The 19,821-nt window shown below is 35.3% G+C and overlaps 1 protein-coding gene across 1 annotated transcript; it reads left to right on the top strand.

Annotated features, from left to right (window-relative positions):
• Positions 1-410: 410 nt before the first annotated feature.
• On the top strand, positions 411-18,126 carry LOC120342476 (uncharacterized). The gene is made up of 17 exons (XM_039411318.2): positions 411-815; positions 3,484-3,587; positions 4,204-4,284; positions 4,907-5,128; positions 5,656-5,748; positions 6,658-6,720; positions 7,357-7,482; positions 8,536-8,604; positions 9,445-9,555; positions 10,238-10,345; positions 10,883-11,089; positions 11,486-11,652; positions 11,989-12,185; positions 12,581-12,692; positions 13,257-16,812; positions 17,242-17,372; positions 18,016-18,126. Exons 1-15 carry the CDS (start codon positions 805-807, stop codon positions 13,413-13,415), a joined length of 1,830 nt encoding a protein of 609 aa, XP_039267252.2. The 5' UTR covers positions 411-804; the 3' UTR covers positions 13,416-16,812; positions 17,242-17,372; positions 18,016-18,126.
• The last annotated feature ends 1,695 nt before the right edge of the window (positions 18,127-19,821 follow it).

The following is a 19,821-nucleotide window of genomic DNA, read 5'->3' as shown; positions in this document are numbered from 1 at the left end:
CAATCATTCATATCTCAACTAAATTTCGTCGTATTGCGCTTCTGTCGGTTTCTATAGTAAGGCCTTACATATCTGAATCTGCCGTAGCCTCCAATCGCTCGATTTGATTTTTTATCATTTAAAAAATCATATTTTACCAAAAAAATGACACCGTTTTTTCGAGCGGCTCAAATCGTGACTTCTACAGACGCTACCTTCGTCAAATCACCACCAAGCGCTAGAGAGCGTACACAATGTATACAAAAAAATACAGTGATCACAAGGTGTCGTACGAGATTCGAGTAAAATCGATTATTTTGATTTAAAAATTACATCAAAATAACGACGTTTTGATGATTACGTACAGCGTGACGTCAACGACGCAAATCCCGTTCTCTCTCTTCGTAGCCGACGTCACTTTGCGTAGCTCGTGCGTTACTCGCTGCGACATTTGAACGCCAGACATCGCGGCGCCCAGTTTTGTGAAATTTAAAAATTATGCTTATCCATGATCCTAGTCACTAAATCCTACAAAAACATCACTATCGTCTCAGTCATATGTTGTTTATTTAAAAATATGGGTATGCATACGCTTAATGCATATGAAATTTGTCGATTTTTGTTTTTGCATACTTCCTCCGACACCGATAGATACCGGTACCTTTTTGTGACATCACAAAAAAATCAGTTTTAAAATATCAAGAGAGCATAATTGTGGGGTCAAAGGTTAGAAAACTACAATAGCACTTGGCAAACAAGTACTTCCTCGCAAACAAGGGAATTACTTCTGAAATATACAATTCTGAATATTCAGGAACCGAAGAAATGGCTTTCAAGTTTGTATAAACATCTTTTTGTATTTTATTGTGCTCACTGTAAAAGTATGAAACGGTTCAGTGTATTAATTAGTGTATTGCCATACTGCCATAGCACTTATTTTTATCTCAGATTTTCATGCATCTGTCAGGTAAAGGTTCAAGTTTATTTCTGATTTAGACATTCAACTTCGGCAGTCGAGATATGCTACAATTGGTTAAAAGAGTTTATTACCTATTCTCAGATACTGCCACAAATTTAATCTTGACTTAATATTATCCAAAATTGAAAAAAAAAAGATATATTACACAACCTGAACAAAGCATTGTCTCTTGTCTTATATTTAACATGTGATACTGGGATAAGTCCACAGTAAATAAAATATGACTATTACCAGATTACTGTATTAGAAGTGTTTAAAGTTATTGAAACAAAATTTGAAGAGATAAAAAACAAAGACAAACAAAGAAAAAATATTGCCTACAGACAGGCCTAAGCAATTGTTTAAGATGTTAACATCTGTTTCTGTATTTATACCAATGCACATGTTAAATGTACAAACAGTACAGTACGGCACACTTTACAGATCGAGAGACAATCTCTCGTTTTAGAGAAACCTATTTTAACGGTGATCGAATACCCCTCCTTCGATGGACGTCTGGCGGATTTTGTCTCCCGATATCGATAAATTGAAGCTGCGCAGTAAACTAACAAAAAGCGCAATCTAAAACCATCACCATTGAATTCCTCGTGAAAAAATAATCAGATCTACCGATGTAAAAAAAATTTTACCGGTGCGTTCGAGAGAAATGAGCAAAAAACGATTGACGGCGTGTGACGTCACTGAATTTCAATCGACGCACGCAGGCACGCATCGACCGTTCCTCGACGTAAACTTTGGCGTGCCGTGTTTCTCTCATTTTCAATGTAGATAGGATGGCGTGTTAACGATAATAAATGGATCAGAGATAATAAAAATTACATTTTGATAACACACAATCGATAAACAGTAAAATTAATGCCTCGATATAGCATTAGATGAATTAGTTCATAAAGCAATAATTTAATCTAATGCCGCAACCAGACATTCATATGCCGCAAAATGTGCAACTTGTGTAATTTATACAAGAATAGATCGGCGAAAAACGAGGATCAAATTAGCAAAATAACTTAATATGCCACATCGATGTATTCATATGCCGCAAATGTTCAGTTTGCATAATTTATACTAGTATAGATCGGTAAAAAACAAGATTCAAAATAATATAATGTCCCATCGATACATTCATATGCCGCAAATGTTTAACTTCGAAAGCTACGGTATACGAGAATAATTTAATTCAATGCCACATCGAGGCATTCATATGCCACAAATGTTAATTTATACGAAAATAATTTAATTCATATGCCGCAAATGATCAACTTGCGTAATTTACACAATAATAGATCGGCAAGAAACAAGAATCAAATTAGCAAAATAATGTAATATCATGCCGCATCGATGTATTCATATGCCGCAAATGTTCAATTTGCGTAATTTATACTAGTATAAATCGATGAAAAACAAGATTCAAACTAATATAATGCGGCATCGATACATTCATATGTCGCGAATGTTTAACTTCGAAGTATACGGAATACGAGAATATTTTAATTCAATGCCACGTCGAGGCAATCATATACTGCAAATGTTAATTTGCGTGATTTATGCAAGAATAGATAGGTGAAAAACAAGAATCAAATTAATATAATGCCGCATTGATGCATTCGTATGCCGCAAATGATCAACTTGCGTAGTCTGTGAAAAACAAGAATCAAATTGGCAAAATAGTTTAATCCAATTAATCATCGAGGCTTTTATTTTACTATGGATTGTTGACGCTCAAATTTAAATAAAAATCTCGAATATAATTATTAAATGATATACGGTATATCGTAATTCGTAATCGTTGTGCGTTCTGGAAGTTTCAGTTCTAAATAACCGAAGATGCTATGTTAAATTGTTGTAATTACATGTATTAACGGGCATACAAAGTTTCACTATCGATATTAATTTAACTATTGAAAAAAAAAACTTCGATATCGTGCATCGTTTTGACTTCGTTATACGACAATTCAAACGATGTCATGTAGTCACAAACACTTATAATAAAATTAGTTGGACTCGTAGACGTATTAATCGAAACGCATAATTTTATAATCTCTTGATATTATTTAAAAGTAATTATTTTATTCACAGACGTTTGCATTTACGCGACATTATTTTAATTAGGCACTACCAACAGTAGACTGAATATAATGATTCAGAAATACATCGTATATCTAACCATATAGGTCAGTATACATCGGTAAAAAACGAAAATCAAATTAGCAAAATTCGAGAGCCGTGCCGAACTGTCGATCTGTGCGTGACTTTCTTTGACGTCATATCCAGACATCTGACGTTCTCACGCATCGAGCTCGCAGACGACTCGACGCCCCCGGTTTCACAGACGCCTATTCATATTTTGGCTCTTCCGGAATGTAGACGCAAATCCGGATTCGGGATAGTGTGCCGTACTGCAGTAGAAGAAGTTATAAAACTAACAAAATCAATTTCATATGATGCAACCAACAAACCCAGTAATTTATTACTACTTTTATTTGAGGGGATAGGAGATGATTAATTATAAGCATTTGCTTTGACAGCTTTGGTGGAGCTAGTCAGAATAAGGGATTATTTGGACAAACGAGTACTCCAGCTACAACAGCAGCCAGTGGTGGTCTCTTTGGCTCTGGAGGAGCCAGTACAGGTAAAAAAATATTTCGAAAAATGAACGAATTATTGTAACAACGTTAGGAATACTCTTGCCATCGAACCTCTGATTACCTGTGTGTGTCGCAGGTTGGAATTCTACCATCAAGGCCATGCCTATGAAAACAAGTCTCATACCTGAGATAGACTGGTAATTGGACCAGAGGCTGTGGTTCGTCATATGATTAAATCGTCTTATCAGCTTTCTTTTTCCGGAGATAAATATGTCCCTTTTTTCTATCACAAATCGAAGATATGGATGTACACGATAAAAACGGATTTCGACATATAAAAATTTTTTCAACAGAATTTAGAATATTGTATTTAAAAAATTTACATATAAGCATTGGACAGCTGACGACAAGATAATTTTTACTTCTAACAATGTAGGAAATGTGAATCAATCATCTTTATCTGAACTATCTTGCAAATTTAATTTCTGCCGAATTCAGAATATATACGATATTCCATGTTCAAAATTATTATTTTAGAAGATATTTGTAATAGTGGATATTTGATTTCCATGTGACAATCATAATGCTTATGGATGCTATTTTACTTAAGATGGCTTGTTTGTGTCATACATAAATAATAAAATATAAATGAATTTCCAGGATTTTCTTTCGGACAAAATGCAGGAACTACAAATCAGCCCACAGGAGGTGGTTTTGCATTTGCAGGAGCTCCAAAAACAGGTGCAGCTTCCATAATCATAAATTATTTGTTGAATTATTACTTTCTGTTAGTAGTTTACCGGTATGTAGCAAGATAATCCTGTAACAATTTATAAAGAAAAGCTTAACCTTCAAAATATTACTGATAAAAGAGTTGCGAAAATATTTGTATGCAAGTAGATTTTTCAGTACTTATGGAATTCACTATGTTGTAGCATTTTTCACATTACATTGCCATAGACTTGACTGCTCTAAGCCTCTCGCCGAAACCGCATTTCCTTGCACCATCATAATTGGATATATTTTCCAAAGCAGACAAGAAGATGGAAAGGCTTCTTATAAAACTGAAATTTTAGTGAATATTTTTGAATTTAAGTTTTGTTGACAATCAGGAATTTCTTCAGTTTCTGAATAAAAACTTCATAATTTCTATAATAAAGTAAGCTAAGCATGGCAACATTTCAGTGATAGCTTGACTTAAATATTGTGGATACAGTTGAACTTCTGTTTGTATGTGACTATGCCCAAAAATTTCAGGAATCTATGATTATGGTCTCTCGAAGATGTGTTAAAACCTGGGTTCTGTTATTGAATCAACCTGTACTTTTGAATTGGAAGTCAACAAAGACTTTTACTCTTTTAGGATTTGGATCCACACCAGCTGCGACAACTGCTCCTTCTGGTTTTTCATTTGGTGGAGTCAGTACTAACACTCCAGCTCCAGCGTTTGGGTCTAGTGCTCCTATCGGGGGCTTTGGTGCAGGCGCAAGTACTGCAGCACAACCAAAACCAGCATCTGGATTATTTGGAACTGCAGCTGCTCCACAACCACAAAGCACTGGTTTTTCATTTGGTGGTGCAAGTGGTATGTGGATATAAGTTTTGTTGATTTATTGCAGTGTTTATATAGAGAGATAAATCTTCCGAAGCGAAGTCTTCCTGTTAGCGAAATTGTTTGGGATTTTAATTTTATACTGCACAACCATAATTCTCATTTGCATATATTCTTGCGAAGTTGGGATGTTTTGAATGTATTATTTGTTTTCAAACTGCTTGTTGGTTATTATTGGTTGGTTTTTTGGAGGGGGGGGGGGGGTTATTAAAGGTTGAAAAAAAAATTAATACAATGTTTGTTAATTAATTTATACGATGTTGCCTAATACCTACCCAATTCATTACACTCTGACTGGGCAAGGTATTTGAATTTGAGATTTTTAACCTGCAACGATAAAATTTTAAAGTCAATGCTTTTACCACCATGCAATCGTGCCGACGATGACAAAAAAATCTAGGTATTCTTTGTCCTCCCTTTTTCATGCAGTATATATTGTATTGAATTGTATCATTGTATAATTACATATGACTCTAACTAATGTTTATGTTATTTCACAGCTCTTGGTGCAGCAAGTACTGGTAATGGGTTTTCTTTCAGTCAACCAGCTGCATCTACTATTGCACAGTCACAATCAACTCCTTCATTTGGGGGTGAGATAGTTTACCAGTAAACGTCTTGAATTTTACTTGGTAATAGATCGTTACTAGCAATTCTATTAATGGACATTAAGTATACATATGGATTGTCATACTAAATTGATGCTGTTGTGAAAAAAAGATTTTTTTTTTGCAACTAATAAATTTTTCAGTACTTGATAGTTAAAGCCGCTAAAAGGCTTTTATTCTCATTCAAATCACAGTGATACCTCGGTAGTCGAACGACTCGATATTCGAACAATTCGGTAGCCGCCCAAAAAATTCTAGCCTAAAAATGTTGTGTTATTTGAACGGGTATTCGGTGCTCAAACTCCCTAGCGCTCCATCGAGTGAGATGACGTCACTCGAACCACGCATCTCGACTGCCTCTTGGCCATTCAACAAGAGAGCGATGTTACCGGCATGGCAATCTTTGCGACTAAGGTGTGAGAGCCGAACTGCCACAAGGTGAACAATTTGTTATGACGTCATCGCACATGAAAAATCGGTAGTCGAACACCAAACCGAAACAAACTATGTTTAACTATTAAGATATCACTTTACTTCGAGTCCCGTGTGACATTATTTTTTACCCAAAATTTTTCTTTCAACACTTTTATATGAAAATCGTTCGCCTTATGTGTTCATATTATATTTGAACAAGTGCTCCCTTCCCTTTATGGGCCCTCTTGATATTAATAGTTGACGTGGATTTTTGCAATTCCACAAAAATGTGTACACAACATAGGGGCTTTTGTAATAAAAGTATTGGTATATTCTCTTTTACTTATTTTGATTCCACATAGCCATCTAGTTTTTTGAGGGGGAATTTTCGCTGGTCATTTATTGTGAAAAAATCAAGTACCACTGTTCTAATGTTTTTCAAAAGGCTTAATTGAATCAAAATTGTTTTATTCATTTCAGGTCTAAGTGGAACGGGTACATTGACTGGCGGAAGCAAACCATTTTCATTATCAGGCAATGCAGGTAAATTCATTCTTCCTTATTTTGATTTTATTAATAAATACCTATTTAGGCGCTCCAGAAGTGTGTGTACCAATATAGAGGTAACTAATTTTGTTTGCCTACTTTACTTTAAGTTGTGAAGGGACGGAAGCCTATTCACTTGGCTACCACAGACAGTTCCCAAACTCATAATAGAATTAATATAAGGAAAATCTGAATAAAATTATTGCCAGACCCTAACCTGGCACTACAGGAGTAGGCCATTCAAGCATAGCCTGATACAATTCCAAAGTATGGAGCCCCCCTTGGGTAATTCCTCCCACTAATATCCTGTTTTTTAACGAATGAAAATGTGAAAGTAACTTTATCTGGAGTAATTTTAAGTGACATCTGGCTGTGTTTGCATTAATTAATCGTAATGACACTCATGCTTTGTGTCTTTACGCTTACTGAAAACATCAATTTTTTTTAGTGAAATTATCCCTTGAATTTAGAAACTATTTTATTCTGAATCGATTTGAATAGTTGAATTGTTTTGGGCGTATCATTCTGGTTGTAATCTGAATATTAATCATTGAGTTATAGAAACCAAAAAGGTTTCTGTTTCATGCTTTTTTTTTAGTAATTTAATCTTAAATTTTGTATGAAAAATTTCAGGGGCAAGTACTGGACTAGGAGGTGCTTTTTCATTTAATAAGCCTGCTGCAACTGCAGCACCGGCAACAACAGCTGCCAATGTTGCTGGAATACCACTAGGAGCAGGGTTTGCTGGTCTAGGTGTACGTAAGTACTCTGTTTTAAGCTTTTTATCTTGCACTTTTGTCTTTGAAAGGATAGCTCAGGGTGGTCCAAAATTGGCAGCTCCGCGGGCCACAAAATTATTTTTGCATTGTTCGCCGGCCACATCAGTGCCAAGAACTTTGCTCGTTTAACTTCGCTAGTTGCCTCAGCAAGCCGTAACACTAGTCAATTCAGTGACATTAGGGATGCAACAATATGTCAGAAGATTTTTTGGTTATTTTATGACGAAACAACACGAAATGAGATTTTTTAATTCCTCTCCGACTGTGACGCGGGCCACAGATAATGAAGCCCGCGTACCACCCTGGAATAGCTTATTAAGATGGGATATCACAGAAATATGTTTGTGGCGGATTTCATTCTATATTATTTTTTAAGAATTTTGGCATTAACATTTACGAAGTCTTTTTAATCTGTATTTATGAACACCCAATTTTACACTATAATTATTGAGTCTCCCATAACTTAGCTCAGGGATCAATCAATCTTCTTCATTCCTCAGTGAGTGTTTGTGACCTTGCCCTGAAAAAATTTCATTAAAAAAGAGACGAAGACCTTTTTTGCTATAACATTCATAATTTTTACATTCCGAGTATTGATCGCAGATTTTATTTGGGAATCAAACCGAAATTTGTCATCTTTAAGATAATACAAGTTATAGAGGTCTCCCTAGTCTCCAGTTTTACAAAATTTAATGTCATCTGAATAAGTTTTCCCTTTTCTGTAAAACATGAGATATTCAATGTTACTGCTTTTTTTTGATTAATTTGATTTGGTCTCGACTTGTTTACAAAAATACGTTATCAAGATTATTATTCAAGATAGAAATTATTTGCAATGCAGAATTCTAGAATAACCCATCGGACTACGTTCAAAATCAAGTTATCTGTAAAAATCAAATGCAATTTTTGTTTTTATGTACTTTTATTAAATTCTCCATAATACATTTTCCAGTAACCCTGGCCTCCCCTACTTAGGGGGGCAAAAACGGTATTTATAGAATAAATACAAATAGATTTTTTTCCTTTGTCACAGCTACACAAAAAACAGTTGCTCAGACCACTCAGCCGGCTGCTGGAGGATTTAATTTTGGTCAAGCTACAGGTGAAATTTCAAATAATGTTTAATATAATAATTGTAATTTAATCAGGAGTGACCTTGTGAATCTGAATAATCAGTAAAAAGCCAGAAACACGATCGCTTTGGGATGCCAACCTTTTTATACGTCCTTTTTTTGCCTGGATTTTGCTCAGAACAAGGCTATGTCTTGTTCTCCAACACTCTAGAGATCAGCGGTGTGCCACTTGCGGCTCGCGGGCCAAATGCGGTGAATTGTACGACCTGCGGGGAGGTGACAATTTTGAATGGTGTGCAGCATGCGAAACTAGTTTTCAATTTAGTTTAATCTAGCATGTGCAAGTAATACCAATCCCTTTGCGTTGCAAAGCCTATACCCAAGTCTATCTATGCCTACGACGTTACAAATCCCTAACAGCTAGCTTGCGCGAAGCGAACAATACATGTCATAGGTTCAATAACCAAAATTTTTGTGCCTGCAAGTACTAGAAAACCTATGTGTGATAACGATGTGGTCCGCGGTTTCACCCAGTCATTTGTATCTGACCCTCCTGTATTGAAGGTCGAGCACCCCTGCTTAGGCTAAAAATATAGGTGCTTTGACCAATGGTGTAGAAAAACTTTCTATGTTAACCTTTTTCTTGTCTGGCATCACGGATAGGTAAAAAGCTTGGGAGTAAGCCGTATAGTCGAATCACCGATAATTAACAAATATTTGAAATTAATTAATAATACTCCTAATTTCAAATATTTATTAAATTAAAATATGCATGTGTATCTTGATTCATAAAAATAAACAAATTATCAATGTTCTACGGAGTGATTGTATACTATATAAATATATACTAAAGTTCCCTTTGATTTCAGCTGCGACATCTGCTCCAGTGGCACAGACAAATGTCTCAGGATTTTCATTATCCACTCCCAAAACAACATCAGCGGCACCCGCATCAACTACGAGTAGCGGGCTTGGCTTCGGTAATTACAATATAAATTTAACATAGTTGCCTTTATTTTTAAATTGCGCAGAATAATTTTTTAGGGAGAAATTGATTTTCCTGGATTTCTGATCTCTAAGATTACTTCTACTTCTCTACCTTAGTAACAATATCTGTTTCATCAGATTTTTGACGAATTTTATTTTAAAAATACATGCTCAAAAATTTAAAATGGATTTAGAAAAAAAAAAGTTGCGGTGGCTTTAGTCCAGGATAGCATCTCGAGTATTTATATTTGGTTGGAGGAAATCCAATAAATCTGCTTAATTCGGTTACTACGGCCAATCCTGGTCAGGTTTACAAATAAAAACAATAGTATCAGATGAATGGACTATATGATGGAGGAAACTGTAAATCAGAAGTCGACAAACTGCGGCCAGCGGGCCAAATGCGCCCGCAAACAAATTTTTTGTGTCCCTCGAACGACCTTACTTTTAATACATAAAAATTACAATACAATAAAATATGCTCATAAATTCATTATTGTTGTATGTCGTTTACTTGCGGATAGTTGTAATTAACATAGAAATAGGAGTTGCGGGTGTGTCATAATTTAAAGTTTGATGTTGCTATTGTTATAGTTGGAAATTATTGTAGCCCGCGCGCTACCGGAAATGCCTAGATTGTATAGAATTCTACATCTTTAACATTTTTGTTTGAAGGTCTGGGAGCTAAACTAGGATCTGCGACTTCGACTGCAACCACTACTCCAGCTCCAGCTGCTGGTGGGTTTTCTTTTGGCAAAACATCATCTACCCCTGCAGGGTTAAGTAAGTTGTTTATTTGTTCATAGGTAGAGAAAAATCCAAGATTTCTGCATAATGTATTATACTCTGTGAAATTTTTTTAAATCATGTACGAGAGGGCTCAGTGGTTGAAGTGTTAGAGTCAACTATGGTGGCGGGCTGGCGGCACTGGTTAAATATCTCTGGTACCATTTCCACTATGTCACCCAGAGTGTAGTAAAATGAGAAGACAATGCCAATTGGATGATTCCGGGGTACTCCCGTAGTGTGTGTACCAGGTTAGGGTTGGGCGATAATTTTATTCTGATTTTTCTTATTTTAGTTCTATTACGAATTACGATGTATATACCCTCTGTGCTCATAGGTTTCAGTACCTGTGCACAACTTGATGTAAATAGCCAACAAAATTAGTTACCTTCATATTGGTACATGCACTTCTGTAGCGCCTTTTACTCCTGTATTTAAAACAGAAATAGTCTTTACAGCGCATTTTTCTCATCTGCAAAAGGTGTTGTGAGTTATATGTAGATCCTTTACCATATATTTATATTTTTTATTTAGGTACGTTGGGACAAACTTCAACTGCAGCACCGACTCCTACCGTATCTACATCTTCAGCGTTTAAGCTAGGCGGAGGTAGTTCTTTGTTCAACACGTCTTCAACTGCACAGACTACTTCAGCAGCAACAGCATCTTCAATTGCTAGTACAACTGGCACTAGTAAATTCAGTTTGGGTGGAAACTCCACTGCCGCAACATCCACTACAGGTTTGTATCAAGTAGAATTATTGAATGCATGTTATGCCAGACAGTTTTTGGTTTTTATAAGCAATCCACTGTATTAAAATCTAGCCGTTGAAAAATTTCTGCAAATAGTGAACTCGGAAAAAACACTCAAAAAAATCTTGTTTTTAGGAGCTTTGCTAGTTGAAAAAAACCTAAATATGTACATCCTGTTGAAAAGAGGAATAGAACAGGTTTTTCAGCCACTTTGGCCAAAGATTAGCATCTCCCCTATTTCATATATCCAACTTACTTTTTTCAAACATACAAAACCTATTTTCGGTAATATAAAAAAGTTGTTTTACTTTGAATCAGCCTGGTAACATCCACTCACAATAAAAAAATCTTCTTAATGACTAAATTATTTCTCTCTTATTTCAGCTTCATCCACCTCATCAACAGTCACAGCACCTACAATGAAATATTCTGATCTTGAGAAGAAAGTAAATACATGGATCACAGAACTTGAACAACAAGAAAAATTGTTTTTGACGCAGGCGACACATGTTAATGCATGGAATAGACTCTTGATCGAGAATTCTGATAAGGTTAGTATTCATGTAACACAGTTACTGCGCAGCTGAAATAAAGTAAAATAGAATAAATTGAGAAAACTATATTTTTTTCCATTTATTTTTTGTTATGCTTCGTTATCGCTTTATGGATACATTACATCTCTTTTAGTCTGAAATCTGTATATTGTTGCAGTTAAATAAATAACTCACAAATTGTGCTTCAAATTAATTCAAGTTTGAATTTTTAATTCTCTTGGTAGCTGGGGATTTTATTTTTCATTTTTAGAATCACTTTGTTGCCAAAAAAAATTATTTGAAAATACGGAATTTTCCTGAAGAAATAGATATAATTTGAAATTTCGTTTTCAGATCACAAATTTAAATACTGAATTTGATGATGTTGAGTCGAGTCAAAAACGTCTCAATGCTGAGTTAGATTATATTAAGACTCAGCAACTGGAGCTTGAGGAGTTACTCAAACCACTCGAAGAAAATACGAAACAGAGAATGTCCGCTCTCTCATCATCTGTCCACACTCATCATGCTGATTTAGAGAGAGAACGAACGTTAGTTACTGAAAACTATATCTTATCTGTTATCTTTTATCTGTAAAGATAAGCATCCAATTGAATAAATAATCATGATTATCCAATTACAATTATTTAAATTGGGTACATAATTATCAACTGGATGATTAAAAAAATAACCTATATCTCTCTGAATATTGTTTTTCGCATAAAAGAAAACAATTTCAAAACAGGGACCAAAACTTCGCCACATAATTTATTGCCTATGATAAATCAAAATCTGGTTAATTATAAAAAAAAAACAAGCAATGGGATTCTGGCCACTTACTATGACTGTGTGATGCCCATTTTGACTTGTAGAATATTTATGATGGACTGGACCGTTTCAATCAGTTTTAGAAAGCTCTTTTATTGAGACTAAACATAATTTTTAGGTACAATCTTGCTGAGAATATCGACAGTCAACTGAAGAATATGGCACAAGATTTAAAAGAAGTTGTTGAACATATCAATTCTACAAGTACACCTGCTAATGCTAATAATCCGGTAAGGAAAGGTTTTGCTTCTGTGAAGTTTAGAATTTTGATTGAATATTTGGGATTGGCACGAGCGATGGCGGTAACTGACTTTGCTACAAGATTTGATGCAATAGGGTAAAGGATTTACATGTTTATCTCGAGGGGGGGGGGGGGAGCTGATGAGACGGCCTAATCAGTAGTTATTTGTTTTCTGGACTTGAATAGTAAAAACAACTAGACACAAGTTTCTCAGATTAATTGAAGTTATATCAAATAAGATGACTAATCATGTGGCAGAACACAGCGCTCTCATCTGTTTATCAAGGATGTGTATGGGTATAGCCAATCAGTAAGTCCATAAACATGTGCTGACACAAAACCATAATTAAAAAAATTAGTCACTGGTTAAGTGAACTTGCAAGATAATCATCACTGCCATGCATAACTTTCAGCAGTAATAGCTAAAAATGCCAAGTCAGTCAGATAATTTTGTTTGGTACTCAATTCTTGAATTTGGCTCGCATTGTAACCAGCAATGAATGGAGCATTGTCATGTTATTAGATGTAAAAACTTTATCAATGTATTTTTCAGATATTACAGATTGGAAAGATTCTTTCTGCTCACATGGACTCATTACAATGGTTGGATTCAAATTCCGCTTCTCTAAATCACAAAGTTGATGACATAGGTAAACAAGTTGACATGATGAAAAAGGAACATGAAAGCAAATTCCGTCTTGCTTTCAATTGAATTGTAAATAGCTGAATAAACTTGAACGACCTAAGGAAGCGGCGAAGCAGAGCTCACCTCACATCTATTACTACCGGTTCTAAACCCAGACGATGTGTTGACCCTTCCAACAAAATGGATATGCTTTTCACTTTTTTACTGCCTGTTAATCCTAATGCCTAAAAATAAGGCAGACTAAGGAGTATATACGTATTGGTATAAAATGGACATTTTTTGTTGATTCTCCACCTCTCGCTTTTTATGGTTTCTTAAACCCGGGAGGTCGAGCACCCTAAATACACGATAATGAGTCCTATCTATATCTGGCCAAGTGCTTTTGGACTGACAGGGCACTTGATCAATTACTCAAATTAGCCACAGAAAACTTATGTGAGTTCTATTCACTCGTGAAGTCATGCCAGCAATTCACATACATTTCAAATAAATCTTTTTTATACATTATTTCCTCTACTATAGAGTAAAAAATTGTGAGATAATTTTGTGACTGATGATATTTCGAGAGTGATTCCGGCATAATATTGGCAGTGGCACATCAACGTTGTCATTCACATGGTAGTTACAGGATTTCTATATTTATCCCGGGAGAGAGAAAGCTGATATAACGTTCTAATCATATGGGGTATCTCGTCCAAGTGCCAGTGCATCACGTTTATAAGGTTCGTTCGTCAGTTATTTGTTTCAGATGCATGGACTAGCCGTAAGACCGAAAAATCAATACCAGATAAATAAAAAAAAGCCAGCATTTAACGTTTTAAAGGCTGCGGTTGTTTCAAAATTTCCATACGGGTACCCATTCTGAACGGCCTGTATGCATCCCTGAATATGCGAATAGATCTTGGTGGTTATATTCATGGAAATCAGTGGCGCGCGTGTTACAGAATGTCACTTTTATCCTCCGGGAGAGGAAAGGAGGTAATACATCTCAATCACATGGTGCGCCATGCCCTCTCGTTCGGTTACCAATTCTTGTCGTTTATGGGGTTAGTTCGTCGGTTATTTGTTTCATTTTCATGAGCTTGGGACCGAATGCGAAATTACGATATTTTATTTGGAAACTGGTCACAAAAACAAGTTACTAATATTAAATTTTATTTTTATCCTGCTTAAACTGCTTTTCGCATGTTAGGTGATAATCTTCGTAATAAATTCTGGAAATGTCACCTGCCTCTCATTTCAAAATTGGTTAAATGTCAGGAAAAGCTTTTGCACTACTTGCGATGTAGCAATGACTTTTCGAAATCAATCTTGACCTTTAATTTATAATGTTGAATTCACATTTGTTCGTTAATAGTCTAAATTGCAGTTTTAGCGTGGTCATACTAGCTTGCGACTATTGAAATACTGTAACGGCACACTTTTGTAAGGTTCATCTATTGCAGATCTAGTACCGTATACGACAGAAGCAATATTGCAGCGCGGACATGCACCGCAAATTCATATCATTATTTATAACTGGCGTTTGATATTGCTTGCATTCTTTTTAGTGCGATTGAACTCAAGTTCAATTTTAGTATAGTCTACCTGTACAATATTTTTTATCGTTTCAATGTTTTCCGCGACCGAGGAAAATTTTTATCGTATATAGATTGAATATCGTCAGGAACTTGAGTGTTATGTATATTGCAACCACGTCGTCTGAATCGTGACTTCCGAGATGCTCTTATACCATGTTTTGCGGTCAAGTCCACGCGAGCTTACCACAAAACGTGATAATCCGACGTTGTTTGTGCCAAATAAAGTGCTAACGACCTTTTAAGTCGCGTAATATCTAGTAGTGTATACAAATTAAAATGCGTTAGATGTTTGTGAGGCTGACACAGAAGTGAAGCCGACCAGAAGTCGAAAGGTGCAGTCAATCAGCGACGGCAGAGAGAAAGATTTGAGCGTTTTGAAATTTACGTTACAAATGCTACCGCACCCATTAGTTGCGTTACCAGAAACAAAAGCTTTTGCATCAAAACAAAACGCTGCCAAAAATGTACAATTTAAGCAAGGAAACCAAAATTATGGATATAACAAATTCTATTAAAAGACGGTAATTTAATTATTTATTCAAAAAGTGGTCATTTATACATGTACGTTCATAGCCGAATGAAATGGATCTTTTCCGAGAATTGGATTCCTTGTTTAATTCCGCAACAATGGCCAATCAGCAAGGAGTCATGACACCTTTTCCACTCCGACAGAATTGCAGAAATATTTGTATATTGACCCGTTTTCATAGTTTTGAGTGTTATTTATCTGTTTTTGGTTATGTTTCCAAAATGAAAGAATAGATCAGATAATCATTTTTTCATCGTAAGTGAAAGAGTGCAGTTGCAAAGATATAAAATTGATCGAAAGGCCGGAAAAGACTAGCCCTCAAAATTAGCCGCCAGTATTTTCAACAGCAGCTGTTGAAAAATAGCTATATAAACCCATTAGCATGGTATATGGATGAATTTACCGTTCAGTTCATGCGACACTAGAAATTGAAAGTTGTGAAGAATCTAGTTTTTTAGGAAACACAAAACTCCACGAAAATTGCCTCGTATTGCAATATAGGCCCAGGTTATGTCAAATGTAATATGTCTTCATGTAATTATCTGGCATAGAAACTGTTCCAAAATCGGTGTCAGGTGAATAGTGTCCCGCTTTGACGATTGTAACCTGAATTATTTAACTGCAGTGTTGATCGTGTTCACCTATGTGAGTTATATCTTTGTCGCCCAAAAGGGTTGAAAACGTTTGGACAACAACAGTTTCTACAAGATATTTGCAACGTCAGCGTCTCAAAATAAAATGAAAATTTTGACCTATTATATTTCTTCGACAATACTCCCTTCTCTAATCGAGGTCTGGGATGCACATATGTATCGTACGGTGACCGTACATTTGAACCATGTACATTTGAACCCATGTGTGTATCCGCGGGTTCAATCTATATGCGGGTGCTAAAACCCATGGGTTAGGGTTAGTATGGTTTCAAATATCCGTAAAACAAATAAATTTCCATAAGTGCAATAGTATGCAGGTGTAATTGTCGTGGGTTCAGATGTACGTGATTCAAATGTATGTTGGTTCAAATGTACGTGGGTTCAAATGTAATGGAACCGTATCTTACGGTAATATTGGGATGTGTACAAGTACTTGTAATCCTTGACTTAATTAAAAACTTAAAGTGCTGTAATTGATTTATATTTATTTGGTTATTTATAATGCGTCACCGCGATGCTATCTACTTCATCCGTACTACATTAATGGAACTCAATACAGTATTAATAGATTTTATTTGTTAAAGGTTTTCCTGGCTATATCGCGAGCTTAAATATTATGATAAGGTAACCGTTAGGAATAAATTAGATTTAAATAATGAAGTACCTAATTCTTCTGATATTCATATGTATGGAAATCAAAGGTAAGTTGGTTTCTTACTGGTTTACGATATATTCAGGCATAGAGTAAAAAAATAGGGCGAGACATCGGTAATCTTTACGCTTATTGGCTACTACTGATAATTATTCTATAACAAGCAGGGCTTTGATGTCGGAAAATGGTACGTTTTCATCAAATATTGCCTAATGATAATAAAAATTTATACATAAACTCGCAAACATGAAGATGACTGACATTCTATTACAGTTTTTTTCTTCAAAATGTAATGTCCTCTGGCGTCGGAGTTGAACTTTTTTCAACCCAGAAGTCAGAGAATAACTATTACTAAACTTGAAAGGTAGGCTAGTCGATTGAAAATTTTACTTAACTCCACAGCCCTGATCAGTAGTATATACAGTGTTCAATAATAATATTGACAACCATAAATTTAAATTCAATAACAAATTTTAAGCTGAAGTAACACGAAAAAGAAGCTGCCCTTCTAATCCATGCAAAAATGATGGGACCTGTGTCTATTCGTGGTGGAGACGAAGTAGATATCGATGCGAATGTATTGATGGATATTGGGGACCGAATTGCGAGGTAACTTGATATAATTATCTCTGAAATGCTTTTTATATAAAATGCTATACAAAAGTGTCCGACTTTGAAATATATCACAGTTTGATTACAAGTAATAGACAGTGGAAAACTGTTATTGAACAATGCTCACAGGAACAGAACTGACTCAGATATGAACTGCAAAATAGAAGGAGCTGGTGTTTTCTTATTCCCGTCAATGTATTATTACGTGATAAATAGAGTTTCAAAAATATGCATGAACTTCGAAATTGCATTTATAAGCCTATAAATTTATCAACAACTTGAATTTAAACAAAAGTTAATATTCTTAAATGTGTAATGAAAAGGACCGTAACGTAACGTCATAATACCCGTTTCTAATCGAAGGATGTTTTCTGGCCCAATGGACGCTTGAGTACGTGCAGTTTGTTAGATATTAATAACACCATTTCAATTCCATTTCTAAACTTAGCCAAGTTCACAACCGCTAACTTAATTTTAAGCTTTTAAAATTAGTCATATATCACTTTCAACAAGTTAGAAAATGTCAGACAAGTAGATTGTTTTGCGCGATTCCCAACGACTTGGCATTCAAGTGAAGTGTTGTACACTTTATTATCAATATTTCTTTGTCAGACGTTCTGCTTTTTTGTTTTTCATTCAGAAAGTTAATGACTGCAATCCAAATCCATGTAAAAACAACGGCACTTGTGAACTGGCAAGGAACAAGCATATATGCTTATGCAAACCGGGGTTCTGGGGAATTAACTGTGAAGTAAGTATAGGTATTTTATTGAATTGTTATTATTGTTAATAATCTCCTTCAAGTTGTTAACGTTGTCGTGAGAAAATCGCCATTCTGTCTAACTGTTGGACCAATTGCTTTCAAATTTTTAGTGGTTGTAGATTGTTGTTCTCGCTAGAAGGATATTGATTTTATTCGTTTCAACAATTTATTCGGCCTTCATGAAATTCGTTTTTCCCTTTGAAGTTTTGTGTGATGATGTCGTCAAAATTAAAAATTGCGCACCGTTCAGCGATCTGTAGATCAGCGAAGTCGGGTGTTTTTTGACAAGGAAGACTATCGGAACTGTACTACTGCGTTTTTGTCTTCTTTTGCATATATTTGAGCATTATTCGTTTATTTATGTTGTATTGATGTTATCGAGCATTCTTCTAAATTGAAAACACAACTGACAGGGCGAATACCAATTAGGCAAAATTAATATTCAGAATCGAAATGGATGAGGTTATATAGCAGGTTGATCAAGTTTCCTAGCTATTTTAATTTATTTTGAAATTTCAGAAAAATGAAGATCCATGCGAGCCAAATCCGTGTAAAAATAATGCACTTTGTTCACGAATGAGGTTCGGTGGATATTTCTGTGAATGTAGAAAAGGATTCAGTGGAGAGTTTTGTGAAGTGAGTTATTTAAATGATAATCATATCTATACCTCGTTTAATTAAATTCAAAATTCTCACATATTTTTTCCACGCCATCCCAGGTCTCGAGATTTTATTTTTTTGAAGGCGACCTTGAATTATCAAGATTGGAACGGACTTTGGAATATCATTCGAATGAAAAATCATAAAAAATATAATCGATTTCATATAAGAATTACGCGGGTTTCATTAGACATAAATTAAATCCATATTGTCTATTTTATATGCATAGATTTATTTAGATAAACCTTTTCAAGGTAAAGTCAAGATATATATATACTACATTAACCCATGGGTAAATCCAGCGCCAATTTTTCTAACAGAATACCGGCAAAGATTCTTGCGAAAAAACGCCATGCAGAAACGGAGGACAATGTGCGGGATCAGATTTGCGATTTTTTCGTTGTTTTTGTGCGAATGGGTTTGGAGGGAAATATTGCCAGGTTGGTGAAATCATTACTCAACAAGCATGGCCGTGTGAAATAAAATAGCCACGAAATAAACCTTTGCATAATTTAGATAATTTTTGGAAAATTATTCCGCCATTTTACATCTTCACAACAACTTCATAAACAACTTCACATTTTTTACAAGGATACGCGTTGCGGTCATTGTTCTCTCTCTCTCCTTTATCAATTGCATTTTCAATTAGGAAAAGCATTGGGTAGAACTATACCATACAGGTCAAGTGGTTTACAACCGGGTTCCGCAGCACCCAAGGTCCCGCCAATACTGCTCAGGGGTTTCGCAAAGTTTACATTTAATTCCGAGAGTCGATGTTATTATATGTATATTGTTACCTATCGATTTTAATCGGTAAGTATGTTGATAGGTATTTGTCTGTCTGTCTGTATGTCTGTCTGTCTGTTAGATGCACGCGATATCTCACGAAAGCGAGATTGAATCTGCTCCAGATTTTGCATGTCCGTTTATCATATCTCGGACCAGAAGCCTATTGATTTTGGGCGAATTTATCTTATAATTAGCGAGTTATTAATTAATTAGTGATGGGCCACAAGGTGTCAC

Source organism: Styela clava, chromosome 1 (genome assembly GCF_964204865.1).
Source record: "Styela clava chromosome 1, kaStyClav1.hap1.2, whole genome shotgun sequence".
NCBI lineage: Eukaryota > Metazoa > Chordata > Ascidiacea > Stolidobranchia > Styelidae > Styela > Styela clava.
This window is presented reverse-complemented; position numbering and strand designations above follow the sequence as displayed.